General features: G+C 37.5%; 3 protein-coding genes across 7 annotated transcripts; 1 reads left to right on the forward strand and 2 right to left on the reverse strand.

The window, feature by feature from the left end:
- Positions 1-924: 924 nt before the first annotated feature.
- stk16 (serine/threonine kinase 16) lies at positions 925-7,755 on the reverse strand. 2 transcript variants are annotated; one of them, XM_044352966.1, is made up of 8 exons: positions 7,685-7,755; positions 6,381-6,505; positions 5,649-5,868; positions 5,429-5,562; positions 4,958-5,045; positions 3,965-4,093; positions 3,696-3,817; positions 925-3,226 (listed from the first exon to the last, which is right to left on the reverse strand). In XM_044352966.1, the coding sequence occupies exons 2-8, from the start codon at positions 6,464-6,466 to the stop codon at positions 3,088-3,090; spliced, it is 918 nt and encodes a 305-aa protein (XP_044208901.1). In that variant the 5' UTR covers positions 6,467-6,505; positions 7,685-7,755; the 3' UTR covers positions 925-3,087. The 2 variants fall into 2 exon arrangements, with proteins under 2 accessions (XP_044208901.1, XP_044208897.1); XM_044352962.1 differs by lacking the exon at positions 7,685-7,755 and adding an exon at positions 6,843-6,935.
- LOC122983200 (PEST proteolytic signal-containing nuclear protein-like) lies at positions 6,932-11,608 on the forward strand. Of its 3 annotated transcripts, none has more exons than XM_044352987.1 (6): positions 6,932-7,060; positions 7,712-7,938; positions 8,585-8,659; positions 8,748-8,803; positions 10,539-10,646; positions 10,752-11,608. In XM_044352987.1, the coding sequence occupies exons 1-6, from the start codon at positions 7,015-7,017 to the stop codon at positions 10,822-10,824; spliced, it is 585 nt and encodes a 194-aa protein (XP_044208922.1). In that variant the 5' UTR covers positions 6,932-7,014; the 3' UTR covers positions 10,825-11,608. The 3 variants fall into 3 exon arrangements, with proteins under 3 accessions (XP_044208922.1, XP_044208928.1, XP_044208913.1); XM_044352978.1 differs by having other exon boundaries at positions 6,967-7,060; positions 7,709-7,938; XM_044352993.1 differs by having other exon boundaries at positions 10,539-11,608.
- LOC122983166 (interleukin-18 receptor accessory protein-like) lies at positions 11,291-21,776 on the reverse strand. 2 transcript variants are annotated; one of them, XM_044352958.1, is made up of 12 exons: positions 21,303-21,776; positions 20,996-21,173; positions 19,230-19,380; positions 18,985-19,150; positions 16,952-17,023; positions 15,672-15,801; positions 15,340-15,488; positions 14,754-14,891; positions 14,293-14,403; positions 14,058-14,198; positions 13,562-13,677; positions 11,291-12,398 (listed from the first exon to the last, which is right to left on the reverse strand). In XM_044352958.1, exons 1-12 carry the CDS (start codon positions 21,382-21,384, stop codon positions 12,159-12,161), a joined length of 1,674 nt encoding a protein of 557 aa, XP_044208893.1. In that variant the 5' UTR covers positions 21,385-21,776; the 3' UTR covers positions 11,291-12,158. The 2 variants fall into 2 exon arrangements, with proteins under 2 accessions (XP_044208893.1, XP_044208896.1); XM_044352961.1 differs by lacking the exon at positions 20,996-21,173 and having other exon boundaries at positions 21,303-21,388.
- Between the last annotated feature and the right edge of the window lie 1,316 nt (positions 21,777-23,092).

The raw sequence follows: 23,092 nt of genomic DNA on the forward strand, positions 1-23,092 counted from the left end.
GGCCATGGAAATCCATTACATGAAGCTCCAGTCCAACAGCTCTGGTGTTGTTTCCCAATGTCAGAGTTCCAAGGCTGTTTGGTAGTTTGGTAGTCAATGTTGAAACAGGACAAATGATTTTTACGTGTCTCCGCTCTCAGCAGTCCTATAAGCATGTGTAGCATACTAGCTGAGCTGTTGTGGCTCCTAGATATTTTCATTCTGTGACCGAGGCAACTGTAGCGGACAGTGGTGAAATTAAACTGAGTACATTTATTCAAGTACCGTATTTAATTATAAATTTTGCTTCAGAGCCTATGCACATAGCCACCATACGTAAGGTGTAGCCCCTTAACGCAGAGGTGTAAATGAAGCTTTATACTAATTACATTACAGATTAAGATTTTGCTTATAAAACATAATTAGATGATAAAATATGATGCTCTGTTATAGATTACACTACCCAACGTACATGAAATAATTAAAACGAGCAACAGTAAAATGCTACTTACATATTAATGCATCAATAATATAATAGTATAACACTCAGGGGCCATTTATGAACACATTCACTTTTTATACTTTAAAAACATTTAGCCAATACTACTTTATAGTACTAGTATGTTCACTTAAGTGACATTTTCAGTGCAGGACTGGAGTATTAATATTAATATTACACTATTACAACCTTTCCTTAAGTAAAAGAAAGACAGAAATTTGATGAACTGACTTGTTAGAAAGATGGCATGTTATGACAGTGCCATGTTAAATTCACTGAGCTCTTCAGTACCACTCATTCAACTGCAAATGTTTGTCAATGGAAACTGCAGAGCTGTAAGCTTGATTTTATGCAGCTGAACCCACTAACTAGAAGCTGTGTCCAAATCATGAAGACTAGTTAGTAATTGCATTTGAGTATTGATTCAAATACTTTTCTTGACTGACGACCTTTAAATGCAGTTTTATTTCACAGACAATTGTATTAAAAACTGTGTACAGAGTGCTACATATTTTATATTTACTTATCCTTTTACTGTGCAGTGAATAAGGGATTTAACATACTTTAAACAGAATTTTCCATAATCAGATGACACACTCTTACTTACTGATATCTGTTAACTTCACCAATACTTAAAAAATGTCTTAGTTTACCAGCGTGACACCAGTATTTAATTTACAATGAACAAAAACACAAAACGTCATTTGACATATCCAAACGTTGCATTAAAATGATTATATACTTTAACTGTATGTCAATTACCATTTCAAGAATTTACTGCACAGGTTAACAGGGAATTGTTTTAGTTCTAATATGGTCCAATATCACAGCATTACAGAGTCACAAAAGCATTGTTCTTAACTTAAATGCCCAAAGTAGTATTTCATTTAACAATGGTTTTAAAAGGTACCATTTAGGTCTACTAGGAAAGACCACGTGACCCTTTGAGATGTGGGTAAACCCTGAGAGAACAAAAGTGTGTACCACATTCACACATGACAGGAAACCCAGGATTAAATACAAGCATGGCTGGAATGGAAAAATACTAGACCGTTTAAAAACAAAAATACAGTGAAAAGTGAAGTAAAAAGGTTAAACTGCAGTGGTAGATATGACGATGACTTTGACTTTCAGTTAATAAAAACATTTCTAAGTAATTCTAAGTAATTCCTTAAACTGATTAAAAGTTAATTTTATTATTGTTTAGGTGTAGCAGTAATACCTGACCCCTTTTCCATGAAGATTTTTCTTTTAGTGTAAGCGGATACTCTGCTGTGTTTTACAAAGAGCCCATTCACACATTATCAGCTGTACAAGACAGAACCATGATCACATTAATAAGTGGACTGTGATGGTGGAGCACCTCTGTGTGTTCAAAAGCAGCATTGCAGGAGAGAAGTGCACTGTCTCTCAACCTTTCCCCAGTAAAGACAAACAGCATGAGTGAAGGTGTGGAGAAAAGCTGAAGGCGACGCCGTACATTAATGATTACAGTACACATGTGTGGCCACAAGATGTTACACAGCCAAAACTCAGGAATCAAGAATAAAATAAAAAGGAAATGGATCATATTCCTTCTTGGTAGGGAATGATGTCTGATATGTATTGAACTCAGGTAGCTTTCAACCACCGGAAAGTTTGGCAAAGCTTTTGTGTTATCCCTTTTCTTGCAAAAAAAATGCAAACTACAACAATAAGACAATTCATTTTTTTAAAGGAATAGTTTGACATTTTGGGGAATTTGGCTTGTTTGCTCTCTTAAGAGATAGATGAGAAGATCGATACCACTCTCATGTTGGTAGGCTAAATATTAGTCCACAGCCAGCAGACAGTTAGCTTAGCTGAACATAAAGACTGGAAACAGAGAAACAGCTAGCCTGGCTCTGACCAAAGGTGACAAATTCACCTTCCAGCACCTCTAAAGTTCACTAATCACCATGTTTGTTTTAATCCGTACAAAAACTGCAGTGTAAAAACTACAATAATCTAATAAACCTGTTTACCATTTTTACACTTTGGTTTTTCTATGGATTTAACAAAGGTGATATAATGTGATAATTGGTGAGCTGTGAAGAGCTGGTAGGCAGATTTTGTTACCTTGGGACAAAGACAGATTAGCGGTTTCCGCATGTTTCCAGTCTTTGTTTAGCTAAGCTTACCAGCTGTTGGCTGTAGCTTTATAATCAGCTGACAGATATGAGAGTGGTTTCATCTATCATCTCACATAACCCTTGGCAAGAAAGCAAATAAGTATTTTGTGTCAAACTTTTCCTTTAAAATTGCAAGGTGAAGCCACTTTATTTTCAGAAGCAACATTTGACCCTTGCCAAAAGCATCATATTGCAGAGTGAAACTACTTTTAAGGCCATTTTTGATCATTTTGTAAGCCTACAAGTCAACTGTGATACATTGGCTACATCAGATTATCCAAACTAAAAGCTGAAATTGTTGCCAAGCTCCCCAAGCTGAATTAAAGTCTGTACCTACCTAAGTTGTTACACAAGAAGTCAATAAATAAAAGAAATATTTTCACGTTAAAAATAAGAGACTTTCATTTAAGTGTGCAAAGGTCTTGTTCCAAGACCTGACATCTTGTGTACCGTGCAAGATCAGACCATGTTGGTCTGGGTGTTGGGGCTGCGACTCTGCAGGTCCTGTACCTGGTCAAGAACCCAGTTGATGTTTGGTCTCTCCTGGGGATTTGACACCATTATGGAGCTCAGCAGCAACTGCAGACCTTCAGAGTAACTGGGCACAAGATGTACAAACAGCAAATTAGTCCAACTAAAGTTAGATCTGTATTTTGTCATACAGAACTTCATAAATGACTTTTAAACTTAACCACAACCAGACATTATTAACACCAATCACAAAATAATGGCTGAGAATCTAAAGCAACAAGAAGTGAGGTTTCCAGGACAGAGCTGAGTTCATACATAATAAAAATAACCAAAACTAAATAATATACCCAATGAAATGTTTTCACATTAAATTTATGTTTAAAATCAAGACAAATAAACTAAATTCAGTTACTTATAGATGTAAGAAGTTACAACTGCTTACGTCCACTGTAATCGGAACTGTAATTTTTTTTCCTTTCCCCAACAGAAAAACCAGTGGGAGTTTTTCCTTCCACTATACACACAGTAACAGAAACCAATACCTCAGAGGGAAACTTAATTCAAGTTACTCTGTGAATGTCTGAATGAAGACTGACCTGCAAGGCTGTGGGATGGACACAGGATTCTGGACAGCCAGGGCAACACTGTCCCCCTTCTGAAACACCAGGTCATAAGGCCCCTCCAACATCATCATACAGTAAAGCACACAGCCAAGTGACTAGAGGAGTATGGGCAGATAGCAAAAAAAAAAGAGAGAAAAAGAAGTGGTGAGTGAATAATCTGCATTTGAGGTTTCAGAATGCTACTGATGTCATTTAAGAAGACAATATACTAGCCAAAGGGGCTGAGGAATACAAGGCTTTACCCAGATGTCAGTGCGCTCGTCTACAATGCAGTGGCTCTCTACATTGAAGAGTTCTGGAGCCCTGTAGGAAATTGTGCATCGCTGGGCTGCCCAGTCCTGTATGGTCATGGCTTCTCTGGTGCCTCTAACCTGTAATTCAGTTACATCAAAATCATCATAGTGTAAGAATCGTTTGGAGGATGTAATGTTTAGAAGATAAGCCTTTACAGACAGCTGGAAAAAACCCCAAACCTACACACTTTCTGGAAATGTAAGTGATGCTTAAAAGTAGCTTAAAAGTATACTATGCAACAGACATTGTTGGAAGCATTTAAGAAACATGATGAGAAACTTTTTCCAGGGAACAAAAAAGCAAAGCAGATAATGAAGAAAACTGTGGGATTTATTTTGCTTTAGGACCAAGCCTGAGTATGTTCACTTGTTCTTCTGCTTGCTACATGCTCTGTTGTATTTCTGGCATTAAATAATTAAATTGTCATTAAAAATGTTATCTAGAGATAGAAATCTGGTTCTTCTTTCTAAAACAATGTGAAGTATGGTGATTTTTTTTTACTCTCAAAATATTATCTGCATAGGGACTTGAAAGTTTCCACGGAATGTTATGTTGTTGGTGGTTGGACATTACTCAATATTGGAAACTATTTCTTGTAGCTTACTTGGGTCTATTTGTCTTCATTTCAAGACCCCTTTCTTGCAACATAAGTTTCTGCCATAAAAGCAGACATATATTCAATTTCATACTAACAACTTATCAATATTAAAGCATAAATATTCAAAATAACTTTCACTAACCCTAACAGACAAAATAACAGAGGTGATGGTGACACTTTACTGTTTCCTCATACAGTAAAAACTGAACTTCACAAACCAAACAAACCAAAAAAGAACAGACTATGGGGATGTGACTGACCTCAGGTGTCAATCAATCGTATTTGGGCTTTGGTGTCTCAATAAAATCTAATCAGTAAAACCTTATAAACTCTGCGCCCTTACCTCAATCCTGGCTCTGTTCATAGAGCCCAGGTCCATCAGCACTGGCTTGTCATCCTCATCCAGAAGCACATTCGTAGGCTTCAGATCTCTGACAAATCATATGTGATTAGATGTTTGCAATTTTGTTCATATAAAAATGCTGCACACAAAATATTTAATGATGGTTTGGCAAATTGTGGTATTTCATGAAGTAGACTAACACTACAGTTCGTAACTGGAATTTCAGATTTGTAAAATGTTGTTGCTAATTTATGGTTTATATTTTAACTGAGGGATAAATAAAAGCTGTGTGTATTTCTGTATATTAAAGTAGTTCATACTTAGATTTTAGGTCCTTTTTAATGATTATGCTGCACTATTAGGCAACTTGTGTGCCAGTAAAGAATGTAGCCAAGCCAGCACAAGAGTCTTTAGGCTAGTCCTAAACATGTAAATGTTTGTTGTTAATGTGTGTATGTGGAGAGAGATTACCTGTGTGCATAGCCTTTCTCATGAATGGTCTTTAGTCCAGAGCAGATGCCACGCAAGATTTGTAAAATCTGTTTTTCAGGCATTGAGCTCCCTTTGTCTCTGAGCTTCTCCAGAACAGACCACAGACTGCCCTTCTGTTCACACGAACAAAACAACATTTCAGAATTAAACCATTTCCCTCAAGGTTATTCTCATCATACAAACTGCGGTGCCAACTTACTCTTATGTAAGGCAGAAGTAACCAGGCTTCACTCTTGCCCCCACGTTCAACAAAGGTGTGCGCTACCAGGCTCAAGATATTGGGGTGATTAAACATTTGATGCATCTCCACCTCTGTCTGAGCCTCCTGACGCCCTTCACGGTCATGGCACAGGATCCTCTTCAGGGCATAGAAGTGACCATCCTTTACCCCCTCTACCAGATCAACATAACTAAAACCACTAAAGAGAGGACACATAGAGATTAAGATTTAGGGAGAAGCAAATGGGACTTTAAAGGCTAGCACCGTTCAAATCATTGTTCTTGTCAATAAAATACCACACAAAGACCAAAACCAACAATGTATTAGTGCTTCTTCAATACTTTATGACTTCCCCAGCCTGTCTGTGGCTCTAAGTCCAATGCTCATTTGTTCCCACTGAATACGAAAATCTTTCAAAAACGGGCCATGTATATATACTTTCATTGTTTTCCAGTAGGCTAAATGAAACAGCTGAGCACTGTAGTTTTCAATAAATGTTTCTTATACAGGAGTAAATAGTGCATTTGTTGGGGACTATTTTCAACCGAGGTTGAGGCTAGAGGGTACTTAAAGCAGCAGGACAGAATATGATATTACCTACAATGCCTTTGTTCATTGTATTGAAAGAAAATGTCACCCAGTGACATTATTGGACAACAAAAATATAAAATATTACCAGACTCAACTTTAAAGGTCAAAACATTATCTTACCCCTCGTCTAATTTCTGGACAAAGTAGTATTTTTTGTTATCAATGGTGATGGAGCCACGGGAGCATATGCACAGGGTCTGTCCCATGTTGACTGGTACATTGTTCACCAACAAGCTTTTAAAGACCTGGGACAAATGGGTTATTTGAGAGACATCAGGAGAAGTACAGTGAGTAATGTTTGAATGTTATTTACAAGTTAAAATACTAATTATTGAAAGAAAATGGAGAGACATTGATCCATTACTGAAAAACATGTGTAACAAAGTGTCAGGCAACAAACGTTTACTGTTAATGTAACGTCACTAAAATCTAACGTAAGCATAGCAACTTTCAAGCTAACGTTACAACAGTCAAAATACACGATGTTAGGGTCTATTTTATCACTTAGTAATCGTAAACAGTAAAAGTAAAAACTGCTATGATCTTAACATAAGAAATCGATGCTAGACTGGATGTCGTTACCTGTTCTTCTCAGCTAGCTTTCTGTTTACCAAGTTAGCTTGCTGCTGTCATATTTCGCCATTTTTCTTCTTCTCTTGTAAACAGTGTGAACGGAAGTAGCTTTACGTGCTCGTTTGGAGCGCAGCGCTTGAAGAGAACTAGCGGCAGGAGCTGATACTACACTGAAGAAATTATGGCGGATAACGAGCATAACAGAAGGGGTTGCACCGACGACGGAGGTGATATTTGTGCTATTTTAACGACTAAAATGTGATTGAGAAAGAAGTTGTATTTAGCGTTAGTCTGATTTGCTGCTTATCTATTACAACTGGCTCCAGAGGATATGTTCGCAAAACGTTACTAAGCTAACTTAATGTTAGCTACGTATCGCTAGCTAATGCTAATGCGAAGTAACTAACACTTTACTTAACATTGTATTACCTATTTAGATATGGGAAAGGGGTTGTCTTTAACTAACGTTACTGGGCTAAAGTAACTGCTAAATTAGCAAGCTAATACAGCAAAGACTTGCTTGCAGCAGATAGTCTATTTGATAGCGTAGCTAGTTTGCAAGTAGCGTTAGTCAACGTTAACTTGAGCTAGTGACGTTAGCTTATGTCAACACCATATGAATGAGCAGCAATTAAACCGTGCGTACAGTGCTTTCAGCTTAACTTAAACACTAATATTTAGGGGGGTTCTGCACGCACAGTTCCTAGGTGGACTTCTAGGTCAGTAACGTTAAATGTTTGAGTGGAACTTGCGTTACATTTGGTTCATTGACGGCTAGAAACGTAGAAACACAGGTAACGTTAAAGGTGATAGCTTTATTATTCCTCAGTTCCCAGAAAACAGTTGTTCACCTTGGTGAGTTGTCTTGCCTCAAGCAGGGCCGCAGGAGGAGGGAGGCAGAGTGAAAACTAAGCCTGTCTCTTGTAGCACTGTGGGAGGAGGAACGACCGCAGTCAAACGCACATCCCAGCATCTCTCGTCTGAAGATGAGGATGAGTCCTCAGCAGACCCTCCAGCACCCTGCAAAGTTTCCAAAATAGGCTTTGGCATGAGCAGTCAGATGGGGAAGAAGGGCAACCCCATATCTATTAAGCTTGGAGCAACAGTGAGTGTGTAGTTAGCCATGCATATTAACTGCTTGAGCAGACTGTTTATGTTTTTAAAAAAGTATTGTATTTGATTTAATATTGGTGACTGTAACAAAGCTGGTGTTGAAACACAGATTGTTGCACCATTGACGCTACTAGAAGTGTAAATGGCGTAATACTCATGACACACTGCTCAGAGCGACCCAGAAAAGGATGTAGGCCAAAACCATTCACAGTATTTTCAGTGTTTGAGTGTTACCCTCATTGCAAGTGATTATTTTTTTAAGTCAGTTGATAGAATTAATTCTTTCGTCATTAATGAAGTAAAATGCCAAACATTTTCTGTTTAATTTTCTCAAATGTGAGGATTTGCAGCTTTTCCCACTATAATGCCTTTTTGTACATTGTGGGTTTTGATCATGCTAAAAAATCTATGTGAAATCGTCACTATGGGCTCCTGGAACATATTATGTTCATTTATATTCAAACAATATAAGTAAAATCATTGAAGAGAGGAACTAAAATGAAAATAGCTGTTAGTTGCATCCCTATAGTGCCTGTTTATAAACACACTAGTAAACAGAGTCAAAGAACTGTGATGCTGGCAGGTTTTGATGGTTTTATTTAAGTTTCCCTAAATCTTGTGTCCATAACCTGCCCTAGAAACCCAAAGAGCCTGTACCAGCACTTCCTCCAAAAAAGCCAGGGCTGGCGTCTGTCTTTAATGAGGATGATGATGTAAGTGCACACACACACACTGTCACGGTTGTACAAATGCATAAACAACAAATATACAGACTGACCGCAATGTTCTTTTGCTGCGCAGAGTGAACCTGAGGAAATGCCTCCAGAGGCAAAGATGAGGATGAAAAACATTGGCAGGTATATACATACATACACAATTTACTTTATAAATGTTTCCTCGCCTTCTAATTTTATCTGACCTTATCATATGACCTGTTTTTACAGTGCTACTTGAAAGTTTGTGAACTCTTTCGAATTTTCTCAATTTCTGCATAAATATGACCTAAAATGTGATCAGATTTCCATTCAAGCCCTAAAACTAGATAATGAGACATCAGTTAAACAAATGAGACAAAAACCTTACACTTGTTTGTTTATTTATTGAGGAAAATGATCCAATGTCATATGTATGTGTGGCGAAGTATGTGAACCTGTAGGATTATCAGTTTATTTGAAGGGGAAATTAGAGTCAGGTGTTTCAATCAATGGGATGACGATCAAGTGTGACTCTGGGAGGCTGTGCCTTATTTAGAGAAGAGAAATATGGGTCTTCACTATCAAAGTCTGAGCTTCACGACACAGGTTTGTGGAAGTGTGTCATGGCTCAAACAAAGGAGATTTCTGAGGACCTTAAAAGAAGAGTTGTTGATGCTTAGCAGGCTGGAAAGGGTTACAAAACCATTTCTAAAGAGCTTGGACTCCACCAGTCGACTGTCAGGCAGATCATATACAAATTGAAGACATCCAACACCATTGTTACCTTCCCCATGAGTGGTCGAACAACAAAAATCACACCAAGAGCAGTCGTGTAATACTCCCAGAGGCCACAAGGGACCCCAGGGTAACATCTAGGAAACCGAAGGTCTCTCTTGTAGTGGCTACAGTCAGTGTAGCCCACCATCACTGTAGAACATTGAACATCAGTGGTGTGCATGGCAGGGTTGCAAGGAAAAAAGCCACTTCTCTCCAAACAGAACATTGCTGCCGTCTATGGTTTGCTCAAGACCATGTGGATAAGCCAGAAGGTGATTGGAATAATGTTTTGTGGTTGTATGAGACTAAAGTTGAACCTTTTGGCTTGAATGAGAAGCATTATGTTTGGTGATGAGCAAACACTGCATTTCAGCATAAGAACCTTAACACATCTGTGAAACATGGTGGTGGTAGTATCATTGTTTGGGCTGCTTTGTTGCCTCTGAACCAGGACAACTTGCAATCATTGAAGGAGCTATTAGTTCTGAGTTGTATCAGCACATTCTATATGAAAATGTATCCATCTGTGAACTGAAACTAAACAAAAAGTAGGTCATGCAGTAAGACAACAACCCTAAACACATGAATCGATCTACCACAGAATGGTTAGAGCAGAAAAAGATAATGTTTTGCAATGGCCAAGTCAAAGCCCTGACCTAAATACTATAGCAATGCTGTGGAAGGACCTGAAGCGGCACTTGATGCAAAGAAGCCCACCAACATCCCCGAGTTGAGAATGTTCTATAAGGAGGAATGGGCTAAAATTCCTCCAAGCTTGATGCGCTGATAAACAGTTACTGGAAACGTTTGGTTGAAGTTATTGCTGCAAGAGGGGGTCACACCAGTAACTGAAAGCAAGGGTTCTCAAGCTTTTGCCTCCCACAAATATGTAAGATTGGATAATTTTCCTCAATAAATAAATGAAAAGGGTTTTTTTTTGTTTGTCTCATTTGTTTAATTGGGTTCACTATATCTAGTTTTAGGACTTGTGTAAATATCTGATTATGTTTTAGGTCATATTTATGCAGAAATACAGAAAATTCTAAAGGATTCACAAACTTTCAAACAGCACTTGAAATTTGTACTTGAGTTTGAAAAAAGTATTCTGACATCTTTTCAGGGAGACGCCAACATCTGCAGGACCTAATTCCTTCAACAAGGGCAAGCAGGGCTTCTCTGATCATCAAAAACTTTGGGAGAGGAAGCTGAAGGCCCAAGCAGACAAATTGTAAATTAATATCACAGTTTTTGTCACTAATGGATAATTTTGTATAGGTTAAACCATGCCAGAGATATCTATGAAGGCTCAAATGATTCCTCTCTGTACCCTTAGTTTTGACAACTTCCCAGCTTTGTGGACATGCAATGAAGAATACTTTAAGCCCTCTGTGATTCTCAGTGACTGAACTCATGTTTACATGTCTAACCACTACCGGCTGAGAGGTACCAGAGTGTCGAACCTCTGTGATGGGAGGTGCAGAGTTGGGTAATGGAGAGATGAGACGAATAAATTAGCCAGAATATTGTTTAAACTGTGTTTGCTACAGGTGGTTTCTGCTGGCTAATCAGAAAATCTTGCATCTTAGAGCTCCCACTTCCCTTTTTTTTGTCATGTTTGTTCTTATCTGAAGCTGGTTAGATGTGGCCATGGGCAAGCTTATCTAATTGTGTAAAAATGTACATAGAAGTGTGATAATATTTTATTTTTAAATTCTCAGATAAGTGTGATGTTATGTTAACTTGTGTGTGATGCTTTTTTTTGTTTCATTTAGTTTCTCAGCATCAGTATGAAACCCTTTGTTTTCACCAGCCGTGCCACCTTATAGACAGTCTTGGTTTGTTTTTATGTTTTTTTTTAGCGTTGTGTCAGTATTTCTGCATTTGCTTACGCAACACTGTATTTCTTTATGCTTCACTGAATCTTGCAAACTTAGAAATGTGGCTGTGTTTATGTTCACAACAGAAAGACTGATATGTTTTAGTGTGAAAACCAGAATCATACATGACATGGCCACCACCTCCACCTCTTTTTGGAAAATCCCTGTACTCAAAAATATACCTATTACCTAACTGTTGCACATGTTTCCCCAAATGAAATATATTAATATTCACTGCAATACCCTGTTTTATTAGACAGAACTCTGTTGAATACATATTTAATATCCAATCAAATAAACATTTTGGATGATATGTATTGTGTCAAATGTTTGCTCCTGACATGTTTCTTGTAACAGAATACATGAACTACACTTCACAATGTGATTTTCTTGCATTTAAACTGATAGACAAACAGCTATATGAAGGGTAAATTTTTCAAGTTTAACTGGAAATAACATTGCATCGTCTTTCCTACATTTTGTTGCTTATCAGTGCACTAGTCTACATGTTATTTTTTCTTTATTTCTTTGTTTTTGTCCAACAATGTACAGCTGAGAAGTCATTGATTATATTGCACTATTTAACACAGTGTATTGGGGACACATAGAAATTAAGAGTCAGACTACACACCGCTACTGGATTGTGAGAACGGCTCAAATGGTGACAATTTTTTTCCTACTTCTGAAAATGAAACATGATTGGGTATCCTTCCTGTCATGGAAATTTCCTTGATACATTTGTGCATTCATAACTTGCACATGGCTGCTAACAGTTTCAGTGAAGAGTGGGATAACACAAACCAAATCTATCAAAATACTGTGCATCATGTTAGTTAAAACATGTTGTTTTTGTAAGAGTCCAATCATTGGTTCTGCATGAGTGAAACCAGCTTTACTCTGTGATTGGGCATGGCCTTTTTCAGTGATCTCCAGAAGTTGCTGGTTGCACTTGCAGGCTTGCCTGAGGTCCAGTCCAGACTGGGTAGCACCTTCAAGGCCCTTTGGACCACTGAAGGCAGCGGCGGGTCTGGCTGGACGAGGGATTTTGAAGTTCTGTTGGTCCATATTAGCAGGAGTTTGAGGGCAGAGTTATGCAGCAAAGCCTGAAGATGTGGACCAAATATAAAATTATTAATGAATTGTGTTTTTTTAGTTAACAAAAGCAGGTTAAATGATTTCACATTTCAAACTGATTATGAAATATCATGAAAGAAAAATGTAACCACTTAAAAGTTGCACTGAATCACTAGTGATTTTGTATCTGGCATGCTTATGTTGAGAGATTTTCCTATCCTTCACACATCTAAGGTTTCAGTTTGAGTCAATAAAGTGATACATTTAAACCAATTTGGTTTGGTTTCTGATAATAAAATGGCTACAGGATATGTTTTAGTCATATTACCTCATTACTAAAAAAAGCTGAAAATAGACTGGATGTAGAAAAAAATAATCAGAAAAGTTTGAGTAATGTAAGTAATGTAAAGTATCAGTTTCAAAGTATATGCAACTGGAAGTTAATGGGCTAAACATGTAAATCCTCTAATGTTGTTTGTGTTACCAAGGAAGTTAAGTAATGACAGGTATGTCTACTTATCCGTTAACTTTTAAGGTATCCACAAAATGTCTAGTTTTTCAGTTGTGCATGCTAGGTCAGTTGGTCCAGAGTGAAATATCTCAACAACTATTTGAATGATTGCCATGACATTTTGTACACACATAGCCCCCTAAGAACAAATTCTTCTGACTTTGGTGATCCTGTGATTTTTCCTTCTAGCGCCACCATCAGGTTGACATTTGTGGTTCAGAGTGAAATACATCTGCAACTATTGGATGGATTGCCACGGAAATTTGCAACAGACAATAAAAGTCTATAGATAAATTCTAATGACTCAACATCTACTTGATGGATTGGCAGCAAATAAGGTACAGATAATCATGGTTCCCAGGGTATGAATTGTGAACATTTGCCCTGACTTTTCATCTTGCATCCAATACTTTTTACAATCATATACCTGCAAAACCTGACATTCCCATCAGCCTCCGCTGTACTTTGTGCTTAGTTCTAATTAGCAAATGCTGGCATGCAAACATGGTAAACTGAGATGGTAAACATTGTACCTGCTAAACATGAACATGCTAGCTTTATCATTAGTGAGCATACTAATGTGCTGATGTGAGCTTCTAGCTCAGAGCATTACCTTACACACCCAGAGGCATGGCTGTGTGTCTTTCACACTACACTACTTTCTGTGAAATGTAGGCCTACCTGAACTCCTGATTCCAGTACAAACACAGCATTGCTGTTGGAGAGGTAGTCATCTGACAGGAGACAAATGAGCATTTTGCTTCTCTGTATTGCGTGGACCACATCATTTGTATATGCTGCAATAAAAAAAGGAAACTATCAGAAATCTTTGCAGTCAACACACACACACACACACACGTTTGTCTTTATATCCTTGTGAGGACACTCATTGACATAATGCATTCCCTAGCCCCTTAGCCTAACCATCACAACTTAATGCCTAAACCTAACCTTTACCCCAAACTGAACCTAAACCCAATTCTAACCTTAACCTTAAAACCAAATCTTAACCCTCAAATTGCTCTTTGAAGTTGTGAGGACCGGCCAAAATGTCCTCACAACACAGAAATGTCCTCACAACGCTGGTTTTCAAATGAAAGAAAGACATACACACACACACGCATGCACGCACACGTGCACACACACATGCGCACATACAAAGAGCTAATCCTCTGACCTCCTCCAGGAAGCACATCCCTCTCCAGCAGACAGAGGCGATACCCCCACCGGTCCTCTAACACTTGGGGGAGTAGCACCTCTAGTGCCCTCTGGGTGTTCCCCTCCTCTGTGTTTAGCGGGTCCAGGCTGGACAGACATTCTGCCAATATAAGGTATAGTTAATTTTCTTTACTAGAGCAGTGACATGAAAATAAAATAGGTAAAGTTATAATACACTGAGCACATTGGCCCACCTTTCACATCACTGTCAGGTCTTGATGGGGAGGAAAGGGTCAAACCTCCCTCCACTTCTGCTGATGGAGGACTCAGCACATATGACAGAAACACATCAAACTCTTTCTCATCTGATTGGTTGTATTAGAGGGGAAAGACAATTTTGACATGAAAACATTATACATTTAAATCTGGGTTCTTAAATGTATTTTGTTTATGCAGTTGTTGAACTAGTGATAAGATTAGTTATGTTATTTGTCACTTTGGTTTTTGAGACTACTACAAGTACAATATTATTTGAAACCAATGCTTAAGTCATTGATACCCTTGTGAAAAAATTCTTCCTGTTGTGGTATAAATTTATCAAGAAATTAAACCACATCCTGTGAAGATGGCTGCAGCCAAGATGCTAGAGTCTCTGTGCCTGCAAGCAAGCTAACTTTGTGTGTTTCTGTGGCCATGTGTGGGTTTGCATTCTGACCTCCATCGAGTTTTCCGCGTTGAAAATGGGATTTGTAGATTACTTGTACTTCCAGCCATTTCACACGCAAAATGATTCCCAACCCAGCTACCAGCAGCAAAGATGCAATAGGATAGCCAACCAGTGATGGCCATTTTACTGAAATTCAGTCCAACATACACTCATTAGATTGTATTATGCCTTTAAAGCAGCAATAATTGATCTTTTGATTATTTTGGAGCAACAGACACAAGCTGTAAACACAAAACTAACAGTATCACCTTATGAAATTTATATGGCAAACTTGATAGCAAACAAATGCCTATTTACACATACTTTAAATTCTACTTTGGTCACTACAAACCCCTTTTAGCTGCTAAACACTCCACCATGTCCACCAGCAGCAGAGGCTTTGATTGCCTCACCTCCTACCTGTACTCCTGTGGTGTATTGTCAGATTTTACTGTAATATTATGCTATAATACATAATTCAATCTGGTATAATCATTTTAACTGTAATATAACAACATTATGACAAAGTACAGTATTTTAAGGCTACAGTTTGGATAAATCAAAGACGTGAAGGTAACAATAGAAATAAAGGTACCTTCAGTTTTGAGCTTGACAGTGGCACTTGTGGTGTTGACAGTATTCCTTGCGATACAGGTATATCTGTGGTTCAAGTGTAGTGGAGTCACCTCATTTATGATGGCTGTCTGTATGACCACATACTCTTCAAATGACACTCTGTTCTGTCTGAATCAGAGAAAAAAATGTCAGCTCCTCTGTATCCTAATGAAAACTTCAAGCAAACCAATCATCACGTTTACATCTCTGATTTTACAAAATCCTAACAAGCAAACACTCGCATTGCATAATGAAAGACAGTTATTTTCTGGAAAAAACAAACATTGACTGCAAGCGACTGTAGTGACTCACTGTTGGCTCTGCATGTGTAGTAGAGTCATATTCTCCATGCTGCCACTGTAATTCACGTACCACTGCACCTCCGGCAAAAACTTTATCTCAAAAGGAAAATATACCTCACATGTCAGATTGTGAGGCTGGCCTGGAATGAGTAAAAAACATGGCCATTAAAATCTAACCCATTATGTTTTTCATACCAGTTTGGAAGATGCACATACAAGCCATTCAAACAAGACCATCATTATCAGGGCTGTTTCAGGTATGCTGGTATAACCTGCAGCAATATGTTGAGCATTAGCACAGGTTCACAATTTTTCATTTGTGTCTTATAACAATAGTCAGGTCTCAAAATGAATATTGGAATATGTTTTTCTTGCCATAATCATTCCTCCTGTGCATACTGACCATTAGAAGATCCTTTCATGATGCACTTACAATGTAAGTGATGGGGGCCAAAACCTACAAGCCTTCATCTGTGCAAAAATGTAGTTAAAAGTTTATTTGAAACTAATATGAGGCCTCAGTCGTTACAGTCCCTTTAGTGCCAAAGTCCCTCTTTTTGTTACTATACTTCCACCGCAGCTCAACAGGGAAACACTGTCTGAGGAAACACAAAGCTTTAATATACTCTATACTCCATACTCAGAGCATCCAATATTTTTACTCTGACGCCATCTATTTATTTACTTATATACTGGTTCTTTCATCTACTGAAAATTCCTTATCTACAGTAGTTTTTTTGTCTTTTGTTTTACCTTATATCTCTATATTCTTTATCTTATTGTTACTGTGTATAATTACTTTTGCCTGCGGTATTGTCCCGAGCCTCATCTTAAGCATTTCATTGTTCCTGTGTTGTTCTGCACAAATAACGAATAATAAAGTTGAATTTTAAAAGTCAACATCTACAACCAGCCAACATTAGAATCATATGTCAGATAGTTTTGAAAGCTGCCCCAGAGCCAAATCGGTTCTGAATTAGTACATACAGTACTATAACTTAAATAACTTTGAATAGGCAAATGACTCTCCAATCACTTGTTAGTTATCAACAAGTGAGTGTCAGCAAACAACCAGAACTCATGAACACTGGAATGTCTGCTGTATGCAATGTTTTCTGGCTGATTACGGCTTTAATTTGACACCATGAATGCTAGACAGCACATTTTCCTTTGGGATAACTACTTGGAAGTCACGAGTAGGATTTTTTTCACTCATATGACTGATATGGATCTGAAAAAGCCGTTAACTCTGATAGCTGTATATATCAGTATACATTTGGATATACTTACCAAGCTGCACTACTTCTGTCATGTTGTCAGCAGGATGCGCAATCCTTGGAGAGTATGTTGCGTTCTCACGTGCTGATAGGACATGGGAAATAAAGTCACATATATTTTTCTTTATTATGTCTAGTTTACGGGGTGTCTGAAAAGACATGATGTATAAATCAGATCTGAACTGTGATTCGACTCTTGGCCTCACCAATATGTAAGTAAAACCATTTTAGATGATGAGAGGAATCAAGGGACTCAATTTGAAATGAAAAAAAGAATGGCTTTATGCTATTTGCAATTGATTAAAAGACTAACCCTGTTATGGACTTGTGACCTGTTCAACTTTAATGAAACAAAAATAAGACATATCTAACACGGTCTATTTAAGGGAATATAAATCCACACTAGATGCCACAATATACACACACATAGGCGCAGTGGAACAGTAACACCTTCTGACACTGGCCTCTCCAGGAAAATACCTAAAACAGCCGTTCATTCAGTGCAAACAGGAAACACTGTGACAGACATGTAATTTATTTTGTTTTTATGGTATGATGACTTGTTGGCTTATTCAATGGTTACCCTACAAGTTACTATTGTATAGAAATGCAGGATTTTCTTGTTTAAAAGTGGTTACCAATTTCAAAAAAATTTGCAATTGCAAGACCACTAAAGAAGAAGTACTCTTGCAATATTCTTTGATAGTTTTTGTTATTTGGCAATCTGCCAGAGCTCTTTAAAAATAGGATTTTCTATCATTTCATCATTCCATTATTTTACAGCAGTCCTTTGGTTTATGAGATATCTAGCTTGAAGGTATTATCAAAATTGATCTTGAACATGCGTTCTTGTATCAGAGCAATAATTGCAGTAACCACATGACTGCCAACCACCAACTGTGAACGAAGCCCGTTGGTTTTTGGGTTTGCAGCAAGATATGAACCAACGTTGTGTCTGAGTGTTCACAGGATCTGAAGATAAAAATTCTCACGGTGGGGAATGACAGTATGTTGTATACTACAATCGCATTTTGTTTCAACTGATTAAAAGGGTATATTTTCTTTAAGGTGTTTGGAATGGCAACATTTTACATGGAGGAAAGAAAGTGGAATGTAGGCATACCCTATTTTATCTATATCTTTACTGCAATCATTGCTCAAATCTACAAAAGTAACTTTGTCTTGAATTCCTGAGAAAATTATGTTTAAAATGTTTAAATACTGGTGAAAGAACAAATATATCTTCTTCTGACCCAGATCAAACCAATATGATCAATATACGGTATATATCTTTTTAAATTCACAATTTTGTTTAACAATGGTTGTTTTGACAAAGATTGCAGACATATTAATGTCTCTGAGTACTTTACAAGAAACGTGTGATAGACAATTTTAAAATCAGGTTAAGTGTAATTCCTGATCCTGAAGTAGTTAGTTTCTTGTATTTTATTTAATTTTATTGAGTGACTTGGGTCCTGTCATCTGTGAAATCATGGCAGAGGAAAATACAGGTTTTTATCAAAATTGAATAACAGGACAAACATCTTAGTTAAGTGTGTTATCATGCTAACATTTGCTAATTAGCACTCAACAACTAAGGCTGATAGGAATATCATTGTAATTTTGCAGGTATTTGGTCATAAACCAAAGTATTGAACAATTAAAAATTTGACCTAATGGTGGGGCTAAACAAAAAGTTCACCAAAGTTATTAAAATCATTCTGTGAGGAATCTGTCTATACAGAATTTCATGCCACTCATCCAATAGTTGTGGAAACTAACAGGATTCATCTTCTGATTACCATAAATGTTTGGTACAGACAAATGGACCAACAACGTGACCATTAGACTGACATTAGGAGCCCTAAAATGGATGGTGGTGCGAACACACTTTCTATTTTTGCCTATGGACTGTATAAGTTGTTATGGTATAAGTATGGAGAAAATACCACAAATCTTTTTCCATTATTTTCATATATCAGGACGCTAAGTCATGTATTATTAATTTCTTTAACCTCAACGAATACAAACACACACAGCACTTACGTATGCTTGTGACATTAACAGCCCTCCTGAAAGTCCACGTGACTCCTTGCTCAGTTATCAGTCTATCACAGAAATATACACCTGTGTCATGGTAACTGACTTTGGCGAAAATTAACTCGCCGTTCTTCATACTGCAGGGTCTACTCCTACACAGAGTGTTGTTACCCTGTAAGAAAACACAGTTGTGATTTCACTGTGATTTAGATCTTCTGAAATGGAAACTCTTGTTCATGTGTATACCTCACCTTGTACCAGCTGACGTCTGTGCTGTAACAGTTGAGACCTGGGCAGGGAATCTTGCCACCTTTACTCGCAACCAGCATTATACTGCTGTCCTCAGGCTCAGGGCATTGCAGACTGGTTTTCTCCAACACCTGCAGATGAAACTTGCTGCCACTGGACAGCAGAGACCTGCAAACTTAATAGAAGTCTATACACATCAAAAAAACTTTACAAATTGGCATTGTTTATACTAAAATAGGTTTTGAAGTTGTTCCACATTAATAATTTATTAAGGCTTTACAGAAAAATAGTTAATTATTTTCAGTTGTTTTTTCTTTTAGGTTTTTTGTTATTAGTTAGTTTGTGCTAATAACCATTTATTAATGAGCTTATTTAAGTAAAAATATGATAATTAAATTTAAACCTCAATATGCAATTGGTGAATTTCCAGTATTAACTTTTCATACAAAAATGTGCTCCAAAGCTCAGCTGAAGTTTAAATGACGTGTCTTCAACAATGTGAGGTAGTTAAATGAAGTGTGCATCTGCAGAAGTTATTCTCTTTTAGCACAAAATGACAGCCACTGTCTTCATGATGATCCTTGCAGAGGAATTATAACACAAAGAGGAAATTCTGGACCAAAAACATGGTAACTTTGGAAGATGCCCACTGTTTTGTTTATGGAATGCATTTTTGCATACATTAACAGTCAAAAGTTTAGACACACTTTCTCATTCAAGTGAATGGGAAGGTGTGTCCAAACTTTTAACTGGTTCTGTAACTGTTGATTTTGTCCCTTATTTCTTGTTAGGGAAGGGATCTCTTCATGCCCAGTATGTTGACATGTTCCGAAGGCAAGGGTTACGGTAATTTGATTAGAAACGGCTCCAAACACTAGCAACAGCTGTCACATTTTCAGTCTCAGGAGAGCAGTTCCTTGTAAGGCATTTGCTAGCTGCGCATTTGTTAGCATGTTGTGCTACATATCACAACCTCTTGACTTTGTGCTACATTGTAAGTTTCACTAAATACAAAATCAAGAGGTTGTGATATATAGCACAGCAAGCTAGCGAAGCACTGTTAAGCTTCATTTATAGCCCCACGCGAACACATGCACGGACAGCTATAGACACCACAGATGGGTAGTTGTTCTGTTTATACTGTCTAATGTTTATACGCGTTCCACACATTTGCAGTAGATCAGGATACAGATACAGGGAGACAACGTTGTGACCATGCGGACTGGGGTGGACAGGTCCGTCTGGACACAACAAATTGTAGGTACACGGATGTCCGCACAGAGCCTACACATACACCCTCTGATGATGAAATTTATGTCAGGTGGACCCTACGGACCCTCGCGGAAAGTATCATTTCAGTTTTACATGGAATTACTCTCCTTGGAGTGAAAATGTCAGAGCCAAGGACCATGTCACCTAGTGCAACAGTGTGGCTTATTGACGTGTTATTAACAGTTTTTGGACAACAATGGAGGTCTATGACACAGAGGAATATATCAGGCTTTGGATTGGATAATACTTGTAAGTAGGATCATTTCATTGTGGGTTTGGCTCCGCACATGAGATTTGTTGACAATAAGAAAAAAATAGAAAATCACCAGCTTTATCCTTAAATGAATATACCATATTATAAAGTGATACTGTTCTACCTCAACAAATTCTGCATTACTTTCTCCACTGCAACATTACAATATAAAATTTACAAATTTAATAAGAAGCATTAAATAGAGCAGAGGTAAAGACAAGGATAAGACACATCATTATTTACCCTGGATGGCATGTATAATTTCCAGAATGCTTTGCTTCAGTTAAGTACTGACTCCCACAGTCATAGGATACACCTTTATTTCCCTCTTCTTCAATCTTGGAGCACATCTTGCACGGCATCATAAAAATTTCCCCCTTCACCACTCTGTAGTGCTGATGTGTAATATTCTGCTGAAGACCTAGAGACAGTTGATGAGTTTTCTGTTTTATTTTAACTGAACAGTCCAAACAGATCTGAGACACCATTAATAATTACATACGTGCTTCCTTTCAAACACATACACACAGTTTGTTTTTAAATCAAATACCTCTTATTTTATGATTTCCAACGCAGCATCCCACCAAGACAGTAGGAATGATTAAAAAAAGCATAACGTATCCAGTTTGCATTCTGTGTCTCTAGATCTGTTAGAATGGCGCGTTCTTTTCAGTCATGATGCTGATGAAATACGTCTTCTTCACATTTCAACATTTCCTCTGATGCGTAAACAGGAGTGGAGTTCTTGGTATTTCCTCTGTGTTCTCCATTTACGTTACTCTTGTGTGGTTACGCTTGAGATGTGACTTTTTCACACATGTATGTATCAAACAGCACATAGCAGTGTACGGCTTCCTGTTTTGAAATATGATTTCACTGGAACCTGCCCAAATATTGCGTTCCGGTTAGTTGTTAGCCACTTCCTATGTTAGTGGCAAGAAGAGCATAGTTGTGTTACATTTATTGTATGTTTTACGTAAGAGGAAGGTAAGTGTAAAAGGAAACATTGACACTAAAGATAATAAAGATCAACACACATTTAGGTTGGGAACATTTGCAAGGCATGCTTTTTTATATAATAAAATTCAGATGATAGTAATGACAGTTTTAAGAGTAGATGTACTGTAGAGCCCGGAAACCCAGCTGCTTCTAGCTGTGGTATGTATAGGGCCTAACCTGCATGTGGTGGTTAAGACCCCCATTTCTGGGACACACCTTTACTTCCACCGACCTGGTTTCTAATCCCACCATACATTCTGGCCAACATCTGCCTTCCACTGTCTCCCCTCTGGTGTGTCTTCTCTTTTTCTACTGTCTAATCCAGTAATATTGTGGGATTATATTTGATATAATATATTAACTACTGCTGATATTTACTATACACAGTGCTATATACTGTGATTGGACTTTTAATTATTTAATTATTTGCCACATGATTTGATTGGAGGGATTATAATTGTCAGCCTTGTAACCATGACAACATCATGTGGGGGACCAGAATTTCATGTCATCACAACACATTTATTACAAAGTGTCTTGAATTGCTCATATAGACACATAAATTGAATATGGTATTTGGTGTTTTAGGCTATAAGGCGCAGACTGTGAACTGTGATACATTACCAGAAATGGCAATACAGTGTGGCCTGTGTTTAAAAGAGGACCTGTTCTTGAAAGCTGCCTTAATCAGGTTTTGGCTACAAGTTGGCAGAAAACCACCAAAACAAGCTGACTACTGTATATCGGCGGCTTGTTAAAGGCATAGCTCAGCCCTCCTCATCAATGTCACTGAACGACTTTTGAGTTACCTTGTAATACATTTTGAGTTAACTTTAACGGATAAAAAATCAATAAAATGTAGAAAATAACATTACATGTACCGCTTATTTTGTACCTTAAAAGAATCTTCATTTTTTAAAATTCAGGGGTTCACATCAAACATGGGGATAATTAATGGATAAACTAAGGTATTAAAATAAATTAAGGTATTATTATTATTATTGTTAATTGATAACTTTTGTGGTTCAAGTTTTTTTTTTTTTATCCTGACCTAAAAAAGTTAAGGCCTTTTAAGGTATAAATTAAGGAGTGGCTTTCATAAATTATGGCAAAGGAAACTCAGTGTGAGAGAAAAAGCCTGGATTAAGGATTTAAACATTTGTAAAAATACTGATTACATCAGTAAGACAGCAATTTTTCAGGGTCAGACCATATCTTGCTCTTCCCGATGCAAAGAAATTCATTCACACATTTTCTTGTCTACACTATTGCAATACTCTTAACTGGCTCACCAAAAAAGTCAGTGAACAGACTTGCTGCCAGTCTTAACCCTCCTGTTAT

The sequence above is a fragment of the Thunnus albacares genome, chromosome 1, assembly GCF_914725855.1.
Source record: "Thunnus albacares chromosome 1, fThuAlb1.1, whole genome shotgun sequence".
Taxonomy (NCBI): Eukaryota; Metazoa; Chordata; class Actinopteri; order Scombriformes; family Scombridae; genus Thunnus; species Thunnus albacares.

Bases quoted from the DNA above. Each gene is read 5' to 3' on its own strand.
- stk16 (XM_044352966.1), bottom strand. From the start codon at position 6,466: ATGGGACAGACCCTGTGCATATGCTCCCGTGGCTCCATCACCATTGAT. The intron at 3,818-3,964 runs GTAAAGCCTTGT...ATACTCCTCTAG, and splicing joins ACGAGCGCACTGACATCTGG to TCACTTGGCTGTGTGCTTTA. The intron at 3,227-3,695 runs GTCAGTCTTCAT...TCTTGTGCCCAG, and splicing joins TCCATCCCACAGCCTTGCAG to TTACTCTGAAGGTCTGCAGT.
- LOC122983200 (XM_044352978.1), top strand. From the start codon at position 7,015: ATGGCGGATAACGAGCATAACAGAAGGGGTTGCACCGACGACGGAG. The intron at 7,939-8,584 runs GTGAGTGTGTAG...AACCTGCCCTAG, and splicing joins CTATTAAGCTTGGAGCAACA to AAACCCAAAGAGCCTGTACC. The intron at 8,804-10,538 runs GTATATACATAC...ACATCTTTTCAG, and splicing joins AGGATGAAAAACATTGGCAG to GGAGACGCCAACATCTGCAG.
- LOC122983166 (XM_044352958.1), bottom strand. From the start codon at position 21,384: ATGCAAACTGGATACGTTATGCTTTTTTTAATCATTCCTACTGTCTTG. The intron at 19,151-19,229 runs GTGAGGTATACA...GTTTTCTTACAG, and splicing joins CAGACGTCAGCTGGTACAAG to GGTAACAACACTCTGTGTAG. The intron at 14,892-15,339 runs GTACCTTTATTT...ACTGAATTTCAG, and splicing joins TGTCAAGCTCAAAACTGAAG to TAAAATGGCCATCACTGGTT.